Source organism: Leuresthes tenuis, unplaced genomic scaffold, assembly GCF_036924035.1.
Source record: "Leuresthes tenuis unplaced genomic scaffold, fLeuTen1.0.hap1 SCAF_22, whole genome shotgun sequence".
Lineage (NCBI taxonomy): Eukaryota > Metazoa > Chordata > Actinopteri > Atheriniformes > Atherinopsidae > Leuresthes > Leuresthes tenuis.
In genome coordinates this window covers 11961891-11981888 of record NW_027325376.1, presented here as the reverse complement: position 1 = coordinate 11981888, position 19998 = coordinate 11961891, and the positions used below count along the sequence as shown (strand labels likewise).

The 19998-nt window shown below is 39.8% G+C and overlaps 3 protein-coding genes and 1 long non-coding RNA gene across 8 annotated transcripts in view; all 4 read right to left on the bottom strand.

The window, feature by feature from the left end:
- Positions 1 to 373: 373 nt before the first annotated feature.
- Positions 374 to 10175, bottom strand: rpgrip1 (RPGR interacting protein 1). 2 transcript variants are annotated; one of them, XM_072376093.1, is made up of 31 exons: positions 10115 to 10175; positions 9714 to 9868; positions 9109 to 9162; positions 8864 to 8981; positions 8441 to 8646; positions 8240 to 8342; positions 7911 to 8051; positions 7197 to 7302; positions 7047 to 7070; positions 6802 to 6948; positions 6607 to 6680; positions 6245 to 6465; positions 5996 to 6102; positions 5854 to 5904; positions 5589 to 5768; positions 5351 to 5468; positions 5103 to 5266; positions 4663 to 5008; positions 4380 to 4540; positions 3425 to 3657; positions 3217 to 3332; positions 2850 to 3064; positions 2635 to 2691; positions 2362 to 2555; positions 2116 to 2194; positions 1920 to 1986; positions 1659 to 1750; positions 1381 to 1570; positions 1219 to 1303; positions 962 to 1089; positions 374 to 724 (listed from the first exon to the last, which is right to left on the bottom strand). In XM_072376093.1, the coding sequence occupies exons 2-31, from the start codon at positions 9799 to 9801 to the stop codon at positions 471 to 473; spliced, it is 4119 nt and encodes a 1372-aa protein (XP_072232194.1). In that variant the 5' UTR covers positions 9802 to 9868; positions 10115 to 10175; the 3' UTR covers positions 374 to 470. The 2 variants fall into 2 exon arrangements, with proteins under 2 accessions (XP_072232194.1, XP_072232195.1); XM_072376094.1 differs by having other exon boundaries at positions 7911 to 8048.
- LOC140281604 (E3 ubiquitin-protein ligase TRIM39-like) lies at positions 10150 to 15640 on the bottom strand. 4 transcript variants are annotated; one of them, XM_072376097.1, is made up of 10 exons: positions 15539 to 15640; positions 14470 to 14552; positions 13319 to 13898; positions 13126 to 13221; positions 12713 to 12946; positions 12338 to 12485; positions 12192 to 12218; positions 11615 to 11760; positions 11417 to 11510; positions 10150 to 10320 (listed from the first exon to the last, which is right to left on the bottom strand). In XM_072376097.1, exons 2-10 carry the CDS (start codon positions 14550 to 14552, stop codon positions 10235 to 10237), a joined length of 1494 nt encoding a protein of 497 aa, XP_072232198.1. In that variant the 5' UTR covers positions 15539 to 15640; the 3' UTR covers positions 10150 to 10234. The 4 variants fall into 4 exon arrangements, with proteins under 4 accessions (XP_072232198.1, XP_072232199.1, XP_072232196.1 ...); XM_072376098.1 differs by lacking the exon at positions 10150 to 10320 and having other exon boundaries at positions 10819 to 11510; positions 15539 to 15639; XM_072376095.1 differs by lacking the exon at positions 10150 to 10320 and having other exon boundaries at positions 10819 to 11510; positions 14470 to 14608; positions 15539 to 15624.
- Positions 15641 to 16007: 367 nt separating this feature from the next.
- LOC140281493 (uncharacterized) lies at positions 16008 to 16813 on the bottom strand. The gene is made up of 3 exons (XR_011909764.1): positions 16739 to 16813; positions 16235 to 16314; positions 16008 to 16098 (listed from the first exon to the last, which is right to left on the bottom strand). It is a non-coding gene; the product is annotated as an uncharacterized lncRNA (long non-coding RNA).
- A 29-nt stretch (positions 16814 to 16842) lies between these two features.
- Positions 16843 to 19998, bottom strand: part of LOC140281491 (receptor-type tyrosine-protein phosphatase eta-like) — a 43242-nt gene continuing 40086 nt past the window's right edge. Inside the window, exons 11-14 of the mRNA XM_072375922.1 lie at positions 19636 to 19887; positions 19101 to 19358; positions 17561 to 17812; positions 16843 to 17294 (exon numbers count right to left, since the gene is read on the bottom strand). Of these exons, the coding sequence (XP_072232023.1) occupies positions 16939 to 17294; positions 17561 to 17812; positions 19101 to 19358; positions 19636 to 19887 (1118 nt within the window). The 3' untranslated portion in view covers positions 16843 to 16938. The remainder of the gene's footprint in view (positions 17295 to 17560; positions 17813 to 19100; positions 19359 to 19635; positions 19888 to 19998) is intronic.

The following is a 19998-nucleotide window of genomic DNA, read 5'->3' as shown; positions in this document are numbered from 1 at the left end:
AGCAGTGGCCCATTTTTTCTTGGAGACTGAGTTTGTGATATAATTAAAGATCAAAGTGAATGAATGATAAAAAGACACCAATCTTGGTGAAGGAAGAAAAATCTGAGAAAATGAATAAATTGGGAAAACTATGAATAAATGTGCAGTCACTTTAACACATTTTCTCACCAAATTACTTTGTGATACCACTGTTATTGATTATCGATTGTCTGTTTTTCATTTATATGTGACTTTTCTATACTGCTGTCCTTCCCACAATTATGTGATCATTTTCCTGCTGTGGGACAATTGATGAATCTCTTTATCCTATTATCTTCAAAAAATGAAAACCTGCAAAATATAGAGCAGTTTATTGTGGCTTTTAAAATCACACTTTATTTTTCTGCTTTTCATAATGTTGAAGGGACTACTGTTGAAGGGAGATAAAGGCCCCTCCTCTCCATCGATTAACACTTCCATATGTTTTACAATCAGTAAAAGTCACTGTCATCATCATAATCTAGCACTTGTATCTGATCCCTTTTCTTTTCTTGCTCTTGTTCTTCCTCCTGTTCTTCCTCCTGTTCTTCCTCCTCTGCGTCGTCGTCCTCTTCATCTGTCTTGTCCACTGTCTGACTCTCGTCTTTCTGCTGAAACTCCTGGTAAATCCCAGTTAGTGCTTTCGCTGCCTCTAATGACACTTTCAGATTTCCAATCACCTCTTTGTCTTCGTCCACACTCACAACTGGAGAGAAGAGAATCACAGACACAGAAGTAATATAAAAAATGTAAGAAAATCTTCACTTAGGCTATATGGAGATATTCATATATATGGGTTGTATTTTGGTATCAGGCAGTTTGTTGCGTTTCAACAAATTTTACCTCAATATGGCCACAGAGAAGTTGAAAGTTATTACTTTTAGTGCAGAAGCATCAAATATCTTATCTTTCCCCCAATAAATCCCACAAATACAACACCTACCATCAATTTCTTGTTCAGTGACATCATTTCCTGTGAGAAGCAGTTCCTGTAGGTCCAGGAAAGCATGTCCAATGTCCACACACTCTTCGTCATCGTCCATTGGCTCGCTGACGACTGTGAACTTCAACCTGCGATGACACACACCATACACACTTTAATTTTATGGCTTGACATGCAAGGTATCCACAAAGACCTCAGATATAACAGGATGCATTCACTCATATTCAAACACATATGATTACATTAGATGATACTACCTGCCCTGGTTGGGATCCGTGCCCTCCAACATTGTGTAAAGATACTGCCTGAGTGGAGCTGACTGAGAGCCATCCACATAAATCACTAAGAGGAAGAAAGAATTTTTTATTCAGGATGCCCGGTGCTAAAACTTGATAATCACAAAGCTCTCAAACCCCTACCTCGTGTAAAGTTGTAGTGAACCTCCTCCCCCTTTGTGGGCTTGCGTAGGGACATGGGTGTTTCTGTTGTCTCCATGGGGACACCCAGCAGTCGATACTCCACATACACTCGCTGTACCGACTTGTCCAGAGCCACACGTGAGGATGGTTCGAATGTCAAAGACAGAATCTCAACTCTGAGCTTGTCTCCCTGAAACAAAGAGAATTCACTTCCTATGTATCATCATGTCTGACCTGCATTCATACATTTTCTTCTTTCATTCATGGATTTTCCCTACCTTCCTCATTTTTCGTTTTGCTGGTATGATTATAAAGTCACTTTGTGAAGAGCTGGACTCTGAAGATTCACGGGCTTCACTGTCTCCTGTAGCTGCAGTTTAGTAAAAAAATGACAAGAGAAAATTCAAAGGTTGAAACTCAGTCAGAATGTGACAGATTGGTTTTTTAAGTTGTAATTTGTATAGGTGTTCAGGTTTGACATCTTTCTCTTTGCACATCCAAATAGTGGCAGAATGAATCTCATTCACGTTCATAATTACCACTCTCACTCCTTTCCTCTTCCTCCCCCTCTTCAACCCCTGACACCTGATCCACAGAGGGAAGGTCCTGAAAAGAACAAGAAAAGGTATTGGTATATATAATGTATTTTTATTCAAAATGACACCATCTATCTTTGCATAGCATTGTTTTGACTGAAAAGACCACACAAAGTTTATAGAAAGCAAGGAAGCTGACCTGAGTACCGACATAGCTGACAGAGCTTCCCCTTGACAGTGTGGTGGGTGATTGTCTGGAAGATGTTCCTGCTGAAGATCTGTAATAGGAATATATGTAAAATCAAGATGTTTTCATCATTTTATCTGGATTTATCTTGAAAAATATTTCAGAAGAGCTGAATAATGGCCATACGAGGGTGGTATGACACAATCATTTAGTGTGTAGTTTACTTTGAAGTTAAATGTTTCAAGTAACATTTTTTACTTTGCAGTTTGCCAGTGAGAAACTGACAGTCTTGGCTCAGGTGTCAGATGAGGAGTTCTCTGGTGAAGTACAGGCGACCTCTTGGTGGATCTCCTCTCTTTTGTTGACAGACGAGTGTCCAGTGGTTTCACAGGGGTGATTTGCTCTGAGCGTAAATTCTTTGAGCTTTTCTGTTTGACAGGTGGAGGTCGAGGCTGTAAGCAGACAAATATGTAGGTGCATAGACCGATGATGAAAATGCTTTTTCACACTTAATTGAGCTCGAAACCTTACCCAGCCTTTTGTTTCATTCGGCAAAGCTATAGTTTCTCTGGGTTCAGGTTTCTGAGTCTGTAGTTCAGCCATAGAAGAAAAGGTGTTAAGTCTGGAAGCAGGGAGTGTCTTTGAAAGCAGAAGTATCGTACACACCAGTATTTACACATGAGCAGCTCAGCTCTTCAGAGCATTATTTACATATGTTTTGAATCAACAGAATATGATAACGTCACCTTCACTCTGGGTTTAGCTATTGGCCTCTGTGATGCTTCCTCTCTTCTTCTCTCCTCCAGCTCTGTGCTTTCCATTGCTCTGCCAGGCTCGTCCACTCCCCTCACCTGGCTAACCCGTGAAGCATCCATTGGAGGCTGAAAGGGGTACTTCCATTTAACCATGACTCTGACCATGCCTCGAGGTCCACCAGCTGGATCCCTCAGAACATAATCACCTGGTAGGTCAGAGGAAAACATTCCCAAATGTATTGATTCAAAACTGCAGTTAGTAATGTTTCACAGGGCTCAGTTTACGCTTTAGTGTGAACATTTCTATATATTTTGAGTTGTTCTAAGCAAATTGATGTGACTTTTTACTCGTCCTCACCTCTGATCTCCCTGCCTGTAGCCAGAGCTCGCAGTGGGATGGGGGTCTTAGCCAGATAGGCTGGTGGTATCTGGTCATCACTGTCATCAAAGACATACACCCACAGACTGCTGGACCTGGCAAAAGTGCAGTTAAAATATGTTACTTATAACAGCCATATTTGATAAGAGCCATCTGACAATTTAATCAAAACTTTGGACTAGGATACCTGAGGTAGTGCATCACATCACTAGTTACTGCTAGAGGGTAGCTGGTGACATCATTGAAAACCGGATCAGCAGAGCACTGGATGGTTTGAGAAACATGAGGTGGGAGGTCGTAGAACCTGTATGTCAGGTAGGCATCAGGAAGGAGTCCCGGCCAGCGAGCATTAAGGCTCACGCAGCGCTCCAGCATCACCACCAACTCATTGGGGATCCCACAACCATAGTCATGCAACTCCTGCAATATGACATATATGCAGGTCCTGTTTAGGTTTAGAATCAGAGAATCTTATTTCAGTCCCTATTAAGTCAAATTATATGTGTAAGTCTTTAAATATGTAGTTATTTGGTATACATCATCTTTCCAACAGTATCTGGCCAAACAATCAACCTGCTGCTGTAATCTGCTTGTGTAGGAGCTAATTAATCACGACAAAGAAGTTCAAGGGAAAAGCATTCAAAAAATTCTACAGTTTATCCAGACTAACCTTGCCTACAGAAAGACACCAGCTGGAGGTAACTAAGACTGAAATTACAAGCATTTTCACTTTTAAGTGAGAAAAAGAGAGACAGTTTTGCAATTCTGTTTTAGGTACACAGAACCATCAGGGAAGTCAGCCTTCGAAAATGCTGTAAGAATTGCAAGCATTTAGAAAATATATTTGTATGTACCGTCATTCTATCCCTGTCTATGATGGACCAGCTTCAACCAGTCAGATAAAAAACTAAAGTCAACAACCCATAAATAAAGCTGTTGGAAAATCTATAAAAGAAGAGCTAAAACATCTATTCCATGACACAAAATCTTCACAATCCATCCTTGGTCCTGCCTTGAATCCATCCTTGAATGAAGAAATACTCAAATACTTAAATGAAACTGATGAAGCACAAAACACTAACCTCTTCACTAATTCCACTAAAAGGCCAATTGTTAAAAACGTGTCCTTTTTGCAGTCTTACCTCATGACTGCTGTCTTGCCAGCCAACAGAAATCTGCACAGGACTCCGCTGTGCCGTGGTTCTTCTTTCAGCTCCACTTTCAGTCATAGAGTCAACGGCTTCTGCAGGAGGGAACAGGCGAACCCAGAAATCCACAACACCAACAATTTCAGCCTCGTGTCCTAATTGAAAGACAGAATCGATTCAAAGAGAAAGGAAATGTTTGAAATACTTCTACTGGTGCAACAATATTTCTTAAACTGGTGGAGCTAACCAGACTCTTTCTCTATACACCATTATTCACCTGTGACACTGACACGCCCATTGATTCTCTCTCCTCTCCTCTCCATGGCACCCATGAGCGACATGTGTCCACTTCCATGGGTGACAAACCTAACTCCTCCTAATGATTGGTGCAGCTCCACCTTGACCCTTGACCCCTGACCTCCCAGCCTCCCCAGATCTCTAACCGTCAGAGCATAGCGTGATGTAAAGCCATAGTTGGGTTGGCTCCCTGACACAAGAGGAGTAGAGTGCATCTCAAAGTCCAACAGGCAGTAGGTGCAGAAGGTCACAATGTTGTCATTTTTCTCTGCTCCTGGATGGATGTTGGCCATAATCCGGAGGCCTGCTGGAGTGAAGGTGGCTGCCTGGAGGTACAAAAACAACAGACACTCAATAATATTCCTGGGGAAACAGCTTATTTAGGACATTAGAGGTTTACTCTTTTTTTACTCTTTTGACCTTAAGGTGGATCTCCAACAGTGACTCTCCAGCCTTCAGCTGAGAGAAGGACAGGTCATCTTCAATGGGCTGTACCACTTCCAAATCTCCAGCTGGCCAGGTATACTGTACTGGAATGCTTCGATTGTAGTTCCTGGGGCTGTACGCCAGTTCTTTCAGCTGGGCTTAAGATACAGAGAAGAGCAAAAAACATTTTGAGATTCAAAGTCACACAGAATATTGTGTAGATATGGGCTCTATTGCCATACCTTGCAAAGTGTTGATCTGTAGAGCTCTTTTTGCCAAAAGTTTGTCTTTCTCTGCCATCCTCCTTCTGCTCTCCTCCCTCTCTTTTTCCTCTCTCTTATTTACGGCATTCAGCTCATCCTTGGGGAGGAGATATAATTCATGTAAGAGATATATTAGTTAAAATTGATAGAAGAAAGGTTAGAATGGTAGATTTCAGAGGGTTTCTGTATAATATGTGCACCTAAAATTTGTCTGTACCTGCAGGTCTGTAGTGATTTTGTGCTCCAATAGCAGCAGGTTTCTGGTTTTCTGTAGCTCCAGTACTGTTTCAGCATGTGATGCCTGGATATTAACCAGCTCACGTGTGGGATCTTCTACCATCCTGTCTGTCAAGAGGAATTGTAGCCCCTCCCTGCTCTCCTGCTGCATCCTAAAAGCCTATATTTGAGGGGACAATATGACACAAAGTTTAAAGACAATATATTCAGTCTATTTGGTGAAAGCAATAGAAAGAGATACAAACCTTGATCTGCACAAGAGTTTCACTGAGCTCCTCAACACTCATATCAAACTCCTGGAAAAGAGGAGATCTGTGTCATGATGTGTGCTACAACATAATATGGCAAAGAGAGAAAAGTGCTTATCATCATTTGTAAATTTCAGACCTTGGTGACTGAGTTCAGTCTGTCCTTCAGAGCGGAGACTTGTTCCCTGTACTGGACAACGTCCCGTTCCAGATGCTCTTGTTTGTCTCTCATCAACACAAACATCTCTAAATGTAATAAATGTTGAGTTTTATACTGTTTTTGTAAAATCTGGTTGCTTTAGACAGTCTGAGGTGTCTTGTGTTACCCTCAGGGTTATGGTGAAAGCCAAAATCAAAATGAAAAGTAACTTTACGCGAGACTCTATACCTTGCTCTTGCTGCCTCTGCTCCTCTAGCGTCTCCTTCTCGTGTGTCAGTTTCTCCTTCTCCCGCTCCAGCCGGCTTCCTTTCTCCCTCTCTGCTTGTAGCATTTCCTCTAATCTCTGAACGTCCATGCTGTGGATGCTTTCCACCACCATCTCCCTGCTTTGCTCCACTTCTCTATGTTTTTGCACCTGGCCATCTTGATCGCTCTGCGCAGATAAAGTACTAAGAAACAGAAAAAGCATAACCACCTGACCGTAACTATCTGAAAGGACCACAGGTATTTTTGGATGTCAGCATCTTTAACCGCTTAGAATACTGCTCCACTTTAGAAAATGTTTTCTTAAGTCTTTTTTAAGACCCTACCTCTTCAGTAGAGTGTCATAGTTTTCTTTTATTACATCCCTCTCTCCCTCCAGGTCTGATATCCTCTCGTGGAGCTAAAAAAAAGTTTATTACAAAACAGAATTTTTGTATAAAAACACATGCCTTCACCTGTTGTCTAAGGTTTTGTCCATTATGTGGGATTTACGGATAAAGATACAGGTGCAATTGGGGTACCTTATCCAGAGTCTGTTGAGACAGATTGATGGTTGTGAGCTCTCCTTCTAGTGACAGAGCTCTCTGTCTCTCCTGCTTCAGTTGTTCAGTCAACTCCTCCACTTTCTCCAGCAGAGCTCCTTGGCTTTCCCTGAGTGACCTCTGACTCTGAGGCAAACACACGACACAGTCAAAATTACTGTGTGCACAAACTCGGGAAGTCGAGTCTGCAATAGCCACTGGACTGGAAATACCAGAATTTTTACCTCCTCTAGCTGATTTTCATATGCCTAGAAAGAAAATAAATAGAAAAAACAAATAATTGCCTTGTACAATGAGAACAGCCTATGCTTGTTATATAACAGAGCATTGATGAATTGCAGAGTTAATTCAGTCTGACAGGCACGGCATCTCACCTCTTGCAGGTCTGTGAACTTCTCCTGGGTGACTCTCAGGGCAGCAGTCTTGTCTGAAAGTTGTTTTTGTAGACGGATCAGATCCACGTTCTCTCTAATAGTTGTTCTGAGAGAAAGAAAATGTTTTACAATGTTTAAAAGGTAATTCAGTTTTATGTTATTGTTCTAAAAGTAGTCAACCCATTCTCAGGACAATACGTGAAATAGTCAGGTATACTTAATAGTACTTCATACTTAAAGATTTTTATATATATATATATATTGCAACTGCATAGCAGAATAACTCAGTACTAGAACTCAGTGTCACAGCTTTTCATCCAGTCAATATCCAGCCCAAATTAAGTTTTGTGGTGACCACAAATTTTTGCATTCATTAGTCACTTTGAAAATTGAGCTGGATGGTACAAAAAAGTTTAAAAGATAAAAAAATAAAATGTTGTGTTCAAAGACAAAGAGTACTATGTGAGACTGGGTTGATGTAGCAATAAGGTGTAGTGGAAAAAAGTATGTCTTTCTTGAAATGAATGGATGCATTTTGGCTGTATCAACAGTTCAGTACACTAGTAAAAATCATTTTAACAGTGTACTCCAAAAAGTTGGAACTGAACAAGAAGTTACTTGATCACAGTTTTAAGTGTGTTTGTGCCTACAGTTGTAGAGGTGTTAATGCAAGATATGTAACAGTAACATCAGGAAAATATTTGCTGTAGTCACCTGTGTCTGTCAGCCTGTTGGTTCCTCAGCTCTCTAACCGTCCCCTCGATCTGTTGTTCTCTTTCTTTCAGTGTGTCTCTGAGTGTCTGAGCAGTCTGTTCCAGTTCTGTCATCCTCAACTGGCCTGTCATACTGGATCTTCTGGGTGAGAGATATATGGTGAGATCATAAAGAGGGTGATGTGTTTTGTTTCTTATGTTTAGGACAATCAAGAAAGATGTTACAAATGTATTAGAATTGAGATGGAGCTTTTGCATCTATAGGCTGATATTTAGTCACAGACGTCATAGGTCTGGATGTTTTTCAGTCTTTTTATTTTTCCCACTTACAATCTCTCCATTTCTGTCCTGGTATCCTCCAGTGTGAGGCCGCATCGAGGTGGTGCAGTCTGGGCAGCCCTCCTGATTCCACCTTCCCCCTCCACATTTTTACCTATCAACATAAATATGGAGAAAGAAAAGTTCAAAGATGCATCAGCCGTGTGCTAGATTTCTATAACATTACTTACTTACACTCTGCTTAAAACTCACTTTTGCTGTACTTGTATGGAGTGCGAGCCCCCAGGTCCATGATGTGCTGCTTGGCCAGGCTGAGTTTGTTCTGTAGCACACCTTTCTGGCTCTCCAGCATTGCCACTCTGGCCTCCAGCTCCTGTATGGTGTCCTCCATGTCCCTGTCCTTCACACTGCTAGATCCAGGACGGGCCTGACGAAGACGCATGAGCCTTGTGGACATCCTGGGGTAAAGCAAAAGGACTGAACTGGCCACAGTGGGCATGGAAAGAACTTTTCTTCTGACGCAAAATGGTAATTACATTTTTGTAGATTAAAACAGACCTGGGTATCCTATCACCTCGAGATACAATGTAAAAAATATGTCTGTCTTTGCCCAGTTGTCTGGTGTCAGGTGCAGAGGGAGTGTGTCAGTGTTTTTTGTGTGTAAGCTTGTACTACCTGCGCAGTCTGTGCTCCTGAGTTCGTGTATGTTGTCTCAGCACACTGTTTTCCTCCTGCAGTCGGAGACACAGATCCTCCAGGTGCTCCCTGGGAAATCGAAACAACCGCTGAGGGTCTGTCAGAGAGAAAAAGCACAGGGTTGTGATGATTTATATTAAGAACACTGTAAAACCCCAGTGACCTTTCAACTATGACAGTTTGAGCTGAGATGTGCTAGGAATAGTTTTGAATAGTGATTCTACCTTTTGTCTTCGTGGCATGATGCTTCCTCCATTGCTTGACATCACGCAGGGTATCTGGGAAAACAGCAAGGTGATGTTTTGGGGCATTTGTGTTCATAATTCCCAATCCATCTAGTCTAAAACTCCACCCTCACCATTAATATCTAATTTTGATTTTAACTCAAGCTGAAGCTTCTTGCCTTTTCGGAAAACATTTGCTCTTTTTAGGTTTTTTAAATGATCCAAAATGTTTTGGACACAACCTTAGTTGAGACTTTTTTTAGATGTGTTACTGCCATCAAATTCAAGATGAGCAACTATTTTTGATGACATAGTAAAATGTCTCACTTTTGATGTTTGACGTGATTAATAAAGCAGTCATTTATAAAACTGACAAGAGGGACTTAATTTGACATTCTGTAACTAAAAAATGACTGAAAAACAAATAAACAAAGAAATCTGCAGGTGAACTATTTGCTTATTCTCTTTTTAGCTCTCAGCAGCCACATTTTTAAAAATGTAATCAAAATTAGATCAGGCAACTCTTGGCAGTGTAATTATTAACTTAGCTTGGTTAGGTGAAATCTAACATTACCTAACCTTGTTTTTTATTAGTCAACACAAACCTGGGACAGTTGGCATCAGTCCCCCTCTCATCAGTCCCACATCCCTGACCGGGAGGTCCCCGGCTGTTTCGTCCATCACCGGTGACATCACACTTCTATACTCCACCTCAGGCAATGTGGGTGAGATAAAGTTATATCAGAGGCTTTAAATCCTTCTGCAAAAAAGAAATTACTTGATATCTTGAATTTGTGTTATCATACAGCCTTTCCCGCTACGACAACTGCTCTTTATTTACCATGAAATGAAATTGCCTTTAAAGATGGCAGATACAAGTTTAAACAAAAGAGGACGAAATCATTCGAAACAGATTGCCAGTCATGTGCACTTTGGTATGCATGCAATTTCTGATGCATTCAGGCATAAGCTTTGAAAATGATTTTAACAAAAATATTTGACTCACCTTTGTCTGTAGGCCATCCAATAGCTCTATAGCTGCTGAAGAAATGTGTTATGCTACTGCTTTAGCTTACAGGCTCACCACATATGGCTGTCTCCACCCTCTGCCTGGATGACAGCAGTTTTAATCCTTCTTCAGCTGTTCCTCCTTCATTCTTTCCCAGCATAGTTTAAGATGAGTCTTAATAGGTATGATTCCCAACTGAAATTCTTGAAATCCACAATAATTAATTGTTAGTATTTCAAGAAACTCTGTTTGTGTAAACGAATCAAGTTCAGCAACATATGAGCTTAAAGTGTTTGCATGAAATACCCCCTTCCAAGACTTTGAGCTGTAGTCTGTCCATGTGCTCCATCTGCCTTGAGGCTAATCTTTTTTCTCTGCTAATCTGATCAGCAAGTGTCAGGTTGTTCAATCTAAGATGTTCTCTGAAGTCAGTTCTATGGGTAGCATGTAGTCTTTAGAATAGCTCATATTGGAGTGAGGCATGTCTATGATCTGTGTAACTTTTTAAGTGAGCTCAAATGAGGGGAAATGGTTCATGAAAGCTTGCATATACAAGAGGTGACAGAGGGTGTCAGGGAATTCGAAAACAGGATAATCTGTGAGTGTAAGCTGCTTCTGTAGAAAATAAAATAACCATCAAACTACAGCACCACTGTTTGACATCACTGAATAAGTATTTATTGAAAAAGAATGTACATCATTGTTGTGTATGTAGTTTCATTTTGAAATGTATGACTTTATGATTTAAAATACCTTTAAATGAATTGTTTCAGAATAAACCATTACATTGATTTATTTTAGACATTAAATTTGAAAAAAATTGTTGTACATCTTTATATTTGGCCTTTATGACTGATAGAAATGTAATGATATACTTTTTTGTAATTAAAAAAAAACAGTAAACACAGGGAGCATTTTTATGAAACACAATAAAAGAAACACTGGATATCTATTTATTAAATCATATAGTGATGCCATCTAAATCCCTGCCTCCATCCATTCCATTGACAGGGTGGATAATGAGAGGTGATTTGTTACTACCACTGTCATTCATATCCGGGTTAAAAAAAGGAAACATGGCCTCAGTGAAGTGGAACTCTTTAAATGAATAGATGTGTGTCTTGGCTTCAGCGTCGTAAAAAGAAACCGCTCCATCCTCATAATCTAAAAGCACCCCAATGACCTGCGGCTTCTGAGAGAGCCAGAGCAGCTCCGCCTCGCCTGCACATGCCCGGTACTCACTACCCTTCCTCAAACACACGGTCCAATAACCCTCATCTGGGCTCAGCGTGACCACACCTTTCCTGTTGATGGACTCTTGAGCTACACCTAAGTCCCATGCTGTCTTGTCTCCCACATCAACCTCCCAGTAATGCCTGCCGGTGGTGAAACCCTGCAAAGCAAGATGGCAACAGGTAACTGTTGAGTTCTCAGGGACTGAAACCAAAATACTTCCACATTCCTTCAGGAATACATAGAAAATACATGTGTACTTACCCTGAGAGCAAGGACACATGGTGCTGTGTCAAAACGTGCAGGTATGTCTGGCAGGTTTTGTTCCGTTTCTCCATCCTGTACCTGTCTCCCATCCTCTGAAACAACCAGCCAGGGGTTGGCTGTCCTTGGGTCCAGACAGACATCAACTGGTAGACAGAAAGAGTTTACAGTATATGAATCTTCATCATTCTTTTATTCCTGAAATTATATCATGTTTTGGTCCATTGTTCCATCACTCTGGATTGGAAAGCATGGAAAACTAAAGTAAATCTCTGTGTTACAAAAGCTAGAAATATACCTCCAACATGTCAGCAACCAGTAAATAAACAGATTCTACCAAAGTAGAAAAGTAACTGTTAATTCTGGTGCTTAACCTATTCTATATTTACTCATCAATACATCACATTTCCCACCCCCTTTCAGTTGATTTTTACATTTTTCTCTCATTTTTAGTCCCTAATAATGGAGCATGTCATGAAGTTTGAGGTAAATTACAGTTGAATTTTCTATGAAAACAGAGCAAAAGATCAAATAAGATCAGACAGATCTAGAAAGGTGAGCGACAATGAAACTGTACCTGCATATCCTTGGATCTTCTCATGCTCTAGAAATTACCAAGAATACATGATCAAAATCAAACAAGCCAAATGGATCTGTATTATAAGTAACCAGGATATTAGATTAAAGCAGCTACATTGCCATATAATGAAAATCCTTCTACACCTCGTATGGAAAGCTTTGTCAGCTCTGATTGCAGCTGCTGTTGAACGTTGGCCACCGCTCTCCTTGTGGCACCCAAACAGGTGTCTGAATAGACAAAGATGTCTGAGCAGGCTTTGGCAGATGGAGCAGAATGCACAGCTGGAAACCTCTGACACAAAGATAAACACAAAATAAAAGAAATGCGATCATCTTCGTCCACTGACTAGCAAACTCAACTTTAGCATCCTTTACATGATGCTAAGTACCTGAGAATTGTTGAGCAAAACACTAACATATAAAACCCCCAAAAACGGGAACTGCTCTTTGTGTTTTAGAAGTTATGAGTGATAATTATTTTCTTTTAGACTGTCCATCTTGCTTCAGTAATCTCCTGACCTGCACAACATGAAGGTGGTCCTCTGTGTGGAAAAGCTGCTCCATCTCACTGCTCTTCTTCTGAAGCTCTGTGATTTCCTGCTCCAGTTCTGCAATGAGCCTTTCTGCCCTCTGCTCTGCTGCTGCCTGCTTTCTCTGGATCATCTCCACCAGCTCCACTTGACTTCTCTCCATTGTATGAAACAAAGCAGAGAAAACCTCTTCGCTTTCCTCTATGTCCCTCTTTGAGTTTTCCTGTGAGTATTGAGCAACGAACAAATGTCATTTAAGTAACTGGAAGCAATAATAACAAAATAAGTGGTCTCCTGAGAAGAAAAAGTTTAAGTTTGTTGATATAGAGGGTGTGTTGCATGCTTAAATTTGCTCAGAGGAAATATCTGTTTAAATTGTTGTAGGATCCTACATCAACTCACTTTGCTAAGTTCAACGTTATGTTTAATCTCCTTCACTTTCTGCAGTCTGTCCTGGATCATCTGCTGAACATCGATGTCAATCCTTTTTATCTGGGCCTTAATGCCAAAGCAGTATAGAAAAAAAGCATAAAATGATCCAAGTTTCCACAGCAATAATGTGATAAAGCAAATAAAGAAGAGTTTTGGACCTCACCTTCATCTCCTGGCTCTCTCGCTCCACTGGGACAGTGTCGTGACACCGGTGGTCCATTTCAGTGCACAGAACACAAACACACCTCCGGTCATTTCTGCAGAACAGCTCCAAGAGCCTATGGTGCTGTTTACAGATCCTGTTCTGCAGCATTGCCACAGGTTCAATCAGCTTGTGAATCTTCAGGGTGGAAACTCTCAGGTGAGGCTCCAGGTGAATCTTACAGTACGAGGTCAAGCAAATGAGGCAGGACTTTAGGGCCTTAGTTTGCTTTCCCACACATACATCGCAGCATATTGTTTTTCCTTCCACTGACGTCACGTCGTTCTGCCTTCTGGTTCGAATCTGCTCAGACATTTCTTTAGCAAAAGAATTTTCACAAAGCTCTGGGCGTCCCTCAAACTCTATTTGACATCTAGGACAGCTGATGGCAAGATTGTTATCCCAGTGGGATGTGATGCAGGTGAAGCAGAAGCTGTGGCCGCAGGGGATGGAGACAGGCTCTGAGAAAACATCCTGACAGATACAGCACTGAAACTGCACCTCTGAAAGAAGAATGCTGGGGGAAGCCATGACCTCAGTACTACAGGGGGAACATCAGTATTAAAAAAAAAGAAAATATCTTTTATAGTCATTTACATAGGGCATACATTATTGGTCAGATTAAACATTACATTTATAAATACAGCACTGTTTAAAAGTCTGTAGCCACCCCTCAATTCTTTATATATTGCAGGGATAACAGGAAACAGGTTAACCAATTCATCATGTTTGAAAGTGAATATTAGCACAGCCTGAACCCTCTTAGAGAAGCTTTCATGTCATTTTATACTTTATTCTTTTTTTAAACAGTGCAAAACCTTATGTGGAGCACCCAAAATATTGTTGTACCCTGGTGTGCAATTACAATAAATTCTATTCTATTCTACTTCTACTGCTACTTCTTGAAGTAGTCTTCAGGAATAGTTCTCCAGGCTTCTTGAAGGACATCCCAAAGGTCTTATTTGGATGTTGACTGCCTTTTTTCACATTCTCTGTCAGAATGATCCCACACTGCTTCAATAATGTTGAGGTCTGGGCTCTGGGAGGATTCATCACCACATAAGAGCTGTTGCTCCTGATTTTCAGTCAAGTTCCTTTGTCATTTTGCATACCTCAGTCTTTGCTCCATGACTTCTTGACAGTGACTTTTCCATGGAGACCTTTTATGATGAGGCTTCAGTGACAGATGGATCATCTAAAGGACAAGATACAGCTCTCAGGTACTGTGTTGGGTCTTTGTAGGATGTTATCCTATTTCATCACAACATCACTTTCAGATACCATTCATCTGCTGTAGATTGAGAATCAAATTTTCTAAGGACACACTGAACATTGGGCCAAGGTACGTCAAGTTTTCAGGAAATAGCTCTGGGAATTCCCTTGTTGGTGCAAAAAATATTATTTTATGTCAGGCTGTTGTCATAAATGCAACTACAGAAATGGGAACAAATTATCTGTCTTTGTGACAGGCTGCAAGCAACAAAGTGTCAAAAGAAACAATTTAGTAGTTCTTTGCTAAGTTGTCTACTATGTGTAGATGAAAAACTGATTCATACCTTGAGTTTGGTGCTCTCTTTATGCTTGGATGATTCACGGGTCAGTGTTAAGTAGCTTAGCAATAAATAACCCATTTTTCTAAAAGTGGTCAGATAAAAGGGCAGGACTGAAAATTATTCAAAAAGAAGCCAATATCTAAAGAAAAACTATAAAGTCTGGCTCCTTTGACACATAATATAAAGCAATTAGGGGTGGATTACAACTTTTGGACAGACCTGTATAAGAATTTTCTTATTTTCCTAATGCAGGAAATGTAAGCACGTCTATTACAGTCAGACACATCTGATCATTAGCTTGAAACTATTCAAAAGTGTCCTGTGGTCAAAGTCCAGCTGCATGACTCAACCTCTCACTCTCTGTCAGTTCAGCTTGGTATTTTCCGACCATTTTTCAAACAGAGCTACAAAACTAAAATACTTCCTCTTTTATTTTCCTGACAGTGTATTCCAGCATTCTATAAATGTTTGAGTACACAACACGGTAACACACGATTCTCACATGGGAACAACATCTAAAGGCTTCACACATTTGTCCTCCTCTACATTACTTTGTACCTGCGCAGTACAACATACTGTAAACACATTGACAATATTGTATTTGTTCAATCCAAATGCTAAAACGTACCCAGCTTTCAGTCTCAGTTTTCCTTTTCCTGAATGTGAGAGATGACCTCTGAGGCAGCAAAGGCAAATACTGGCATTGTGGCTGTGAAGCCAAAGTCCCATTCAGCTGCTACCACTCCCTCTGGGACTCTTTTTGCATGTTGTTCCCCATTGGGAGGAGTAAAGTTTGGATCAGGTGCAGCACTGGATTTGTTTTTTGTGTAGTGTCTTTGTGCTCTATTTATAGCTGTGTCGGCCTGAGCAACACAATATTCACTTCAGCACTCTCAGAGACTTTATTTCAAACAGATAAAACAGATAAAATCCATTTAAATAACCTAATAATAAAGGGAAGAAAGCTTAACACAGTCTTACATAATTAGCAGATTAAGCTTTATTAGAGAATGACTCGTTTTACTGATGCAGACACATAAAGTACACAGAATGCTGCACAAATATATCTTAAACTATATTATCTTAAAACTAAAATATTTAAAACAGCAGCCTCCTCCTCTCTTGTCATGGCTTCAGAGATTTATTCTTCACGGAAAACTGCGACCAAATCCCGTTTGATCTGAAAAACTAGATAAAAAAGGTCACACATGAACACACAATGTAAAGGTTAGCACCGGATGATAATATGTACATTTTCTGAATTAAAAGTAAATGCATTTAAACTGTGGACAATGATTGAAAAATAGATTGAAATTAGGCTCACCTCTGCCACCACTTCGTTTATCTCTGATTCAGACAGTGTAGTCAGAGACTGTAATGTAATGCTCAATCCCATAACAAAATCTGTTGACACAATATAGAAAATGTTATACTCAATAATAACATAATAAATGTTACAATAATAAAAATCTATACTTGTATCAGGTTGTACTAGTCGCTGTTTTTAATGCTTAGAAAATAAAAGATTTGTAGCTTCAGCAAAAGAAGATATATGCATCTGAATCCGTAGATTTTAATCACACTTTACACCCCCATTAAACTGTAAAGTAGAGTCTCTATGATGACATGAACATCATGAATAGCAGCCTAGTTTCTGCTTTAGACAACAACTAAACCATAACAAAAACATAACTGATGCTGGAATTGAAAAAAAAAAATCCAAATATCGATTAAAAACAAGATGATGAAAATGTTTTATTCTATTTACTTATTGTCCCCTCTAAAGGATGAAAATGCTCGAATGAGAGTAATAAGTCCATTTACTCACATGGCCCTTTGGTTGTAGGTGGAATTAGTTTTGGTGTGATGGAGTTTGTTGACATGAAAAGAGGACAGTGTAAAGATTAATAGTTTTATACTAATAGTATAAAACTAGAGTATAATTTACATTTTAAGCTGATAATAGAGCAAGGAACGAGGAAAAACTGATACTATCTTGCATATAAACCATTGGCCAAAACTAACAACTTATTTCCCTGAATCAGTAATAGTAAAACTAACCCACTGGGAACAGCTGAATTGCCTTTTCACATCAATACATATGTGTATAAAGTAAAACATCTTACCAGTAGTTGCAGTGATCCTGACTCCACTGCTTCTGACATTCTCAAACACAGAGAAGAGAGTGAATGTGTAATTAGTTTTAGCAATTAAAGATGAGACTGTGTGAGTTACTGTTCCATCTCCATCTGGTGCACTGATGTTTGTCTCTATGCCATTAAACTGGAGAACAAAGCTGACATTGTTGTTGACTGTATTCCACTGCAGAGTGATACTGGTCTCATCTTGTGCTGATGATCTGAAGTTTTCTGCATTCTGAGGCACTGAGACAGAAAAATAATAGGAGGTTACTGTGCAGTGTGTACTTTAAAAGATGGTACAATAATTCTAAGTAAAAAACTCAGCAGGTCAAAGGCAGATCTCATTGAGTTACACAGCTGAGTTTCACCAGATTATGTATAACTTTATAACAGTGTTCATAAACTCAATTCACTTTTCATACAAGCTGTTCTATCACTTCTTAGAAGTTTAGATTTATTCAGCAACAAAACGCATCTTTAATTGATTTTAATAACATTTATTATCTTACGAGTTTCTGTTGTGATGCTGACTCCACTGCTTCTGACGTTCCCAAACACAGAGAAGAGAGTGAATGTGTATTCAGTTCCAGCAGTGAGAGATGAGACATTGTGAGTTACTACTCCATTTGATGCACTGATGTATGTCTCAGTTCCATTAAACTGGAGAACAAAGCTGACATAGCTGTTCACTTTATTCCACTGTAGAGTGATGCTGGTCTCATCTCGTTGTGATAATCTGAGGCTTTCTGGAATTCGAGGAGCTGAGACAGAGAAACAGGACAGTAAGTTAACTGAGGTTTTACAACATCTTGTTTTACATTTTGAGATTTTCTTAAGTAGATTTTTGGCAGATGCTTGACGTCATTAGAATCAACAAAGTCAACTGCTCATGAGCTGATCTATTGCTTCTCTTTATACACAATCACTGATGCTAAAAACTAAATCAACACAATTTTCTCCATTTCCATCTAAAAGTTGCATCCCTTTTCTGTCATACACATAAACTTTAGTTCAGTCACTGCAGCTGTTGACTGCTCTTCCTGGAGGTCTTCGAGGGCAGTAATGGGAAACCAGTAACTGTTAGACAAAATTTTCAAAGAGACATAGTTCCATTATAACTTGACTACCTTGTATAAACTTAATCTGATGGTCTCAGCTTGGAATAAAAGTGTTCCTTCTGCACATGCTCAAACTACACTGATATAAGGTGAGGTGATGAGTTTTTGAAAAGTAAAAACATGGTGGCAGCAAAAGTTAATTCTGTGATGGACACTTGAAGTTTTAAGGATTGTTGAACATCTTGACTAAATACTCTTACAGATCTCCATTCCTGAGCAGTAAATTAATCTATTCACAAGCTCCTGAAAGGGGCACAGAGTGAATTGGGCTGAAAAGGTCCATTTTCATTCTCCTCTTGTTTATAGCAAGAGAAGACCATATTTATGCTTTCAAGTTGGGACTAAAGTTGGGAATACAAATGATTTTTCTATCTGATGTTATATTTTCTACAGGTTAGCAGCCAGGTCCACTTTTTACGAATGATAAAGTTTTAGTCTCTTTAAATGCTTTCTAGCAGATAAGAATTCAACTTTTCATATCTCATTACTTAGTATTGACACTTCAGTCTCTTTTCAGAATGATTTCAGTTAATAAGCATCCATCCACGTTCTATACCCGCCTAATCCAAATTAGCGTCACAGGGGTCTAGGAGCCTTTTCCAGCTGTAACTGAGTAAGAGGCAGGGTACACTCTGGATATGTCGACAGTCCATAACAGACATAAGACCATGCACACTCCCTCTTGGGGACAATTTAGAGTCCACAATTAAACCTAATGTTTATATATTTTAATGGTGCGAGGAAACCAGAGTACCCTTAGAGAACCCACATGGGTAAAACATGCAAACTCCACATAGAAAGGCCCCAGCTGGGATTCAAACCTGGAACCCTCTTGTTGTGAGGCAACGGTGCAAACAACCACACCACCGTGGAGCCTCAAAGAAATATTAGTCCCTGTAAACATAGCGACCGATGATATGAAATGTCTCACCAGTGACAGCTGTGAGTTGTAGTCCACTGCTTCTGACGTTCTCCAACACAGTGAAGAGAGTGAATGTGTATTTAGTTCCAGCAGTGAGAGAAGAGACTCTGTGAGTTACTGCTCCATCTCCATCTGGTGCACTGATGTTTGTCTCTGCACCATTAAACTGGAGAACAAAGCTGACATTGTTGTTGACTTTATTCCACTGCAGAGTGATACTGGTCTCATCTTGTGCTGATGGTCTGAAGTGTTCTGCATTCTGAGGCACTGGGACAGAAAAATAATAGGAGGTTACTGTTAAAACTGTGTGCAGTGTGTACTTTAAAAGGTGGTACAATAATTCTAAGTAAAAAACTCAGCAGGTCACAGGCAGATCTCATTGAGTTACACAGCTGAGTTTCACCAGATTATGTATAACTTTATAACAGTGTTCATAAACTCAATTCACTTTTCATGCAAGCTGTTCTATCACTTCTTAGAAGTTTAGATTTATTCAGCAACAAAACGCTTCTTTAATTAATTTTAATTACATTTATTATCTTACGAGTTTCTGTTGTGATGCTGACTCCACTGCTTCTGACGTTCCCAAACACAGAGAAGAGAGTGAATGTGTATTCAGTTCTAGCAGTGAGATATGAGACTGTGTGAGTTACTACTCCATTTGATGCACTGATGTATGTCTCAGTTCCATTAAACTGGAGAACAAAGCTGACATAGCTGTTCACTTTATTCCACTGTAGAGTGATGCTGGTCTCATCTCGTTGTGATAATCTGAGGCTTTCTGGAATTCGAGGAGCTGAGACAGAGAAACAGGACAGTAAGTTAACTGAGGTTTTACAACATCTTGTTTTACATTTTGAGATTTTCTTATGTAGATTTTTGGCAGGTGCTTGACGTCATTAGAATC

Coding starts and splice junctions, on each gene's coding strand:
- rpgrip1 (XM_072376093.1), bottom strand. CDS start 9,801: ATGTCACCGGTGATGGACGAAACAGCCGGGGACCTCCCGGTCAGGGAT. Junction 5,267..5,350: donor ACAGATCAACACTTTGCAAG/GTATGGCAATAG, acceptor CTGTATCTTAAG/CCCAGCTGAAAGAACTGGCG. Junction 2,195..2,361: donor TCTCACTGGCAAACTGCAAA/GTAAAAAATGTT, acceptor TTCCTATTACAG/ATCTTCAGCAGGAACATCTT.
- LOC140281604 (XM_072376098.1), bottom strand. CDS start 14,552: ATGATCCATCTGTCACTGAAGCCTCATCATAAAAGGTCTCCATGGAAA. Junction 13,222..13,318: donor GAGAGAGCCAGGAGATGAAG/GTGAGGTCCAAA, acceptor TTTGGCATTAAG/GCCCAGATAAAAAGGATTGA. Junction 12,486..12,712: donor ACCACCTTCATGTTGTGCAG/GTCAGGAGATTA, acceptor TCTTTGTGTCAG/AGGTTTCCAGCTGTGCATTC.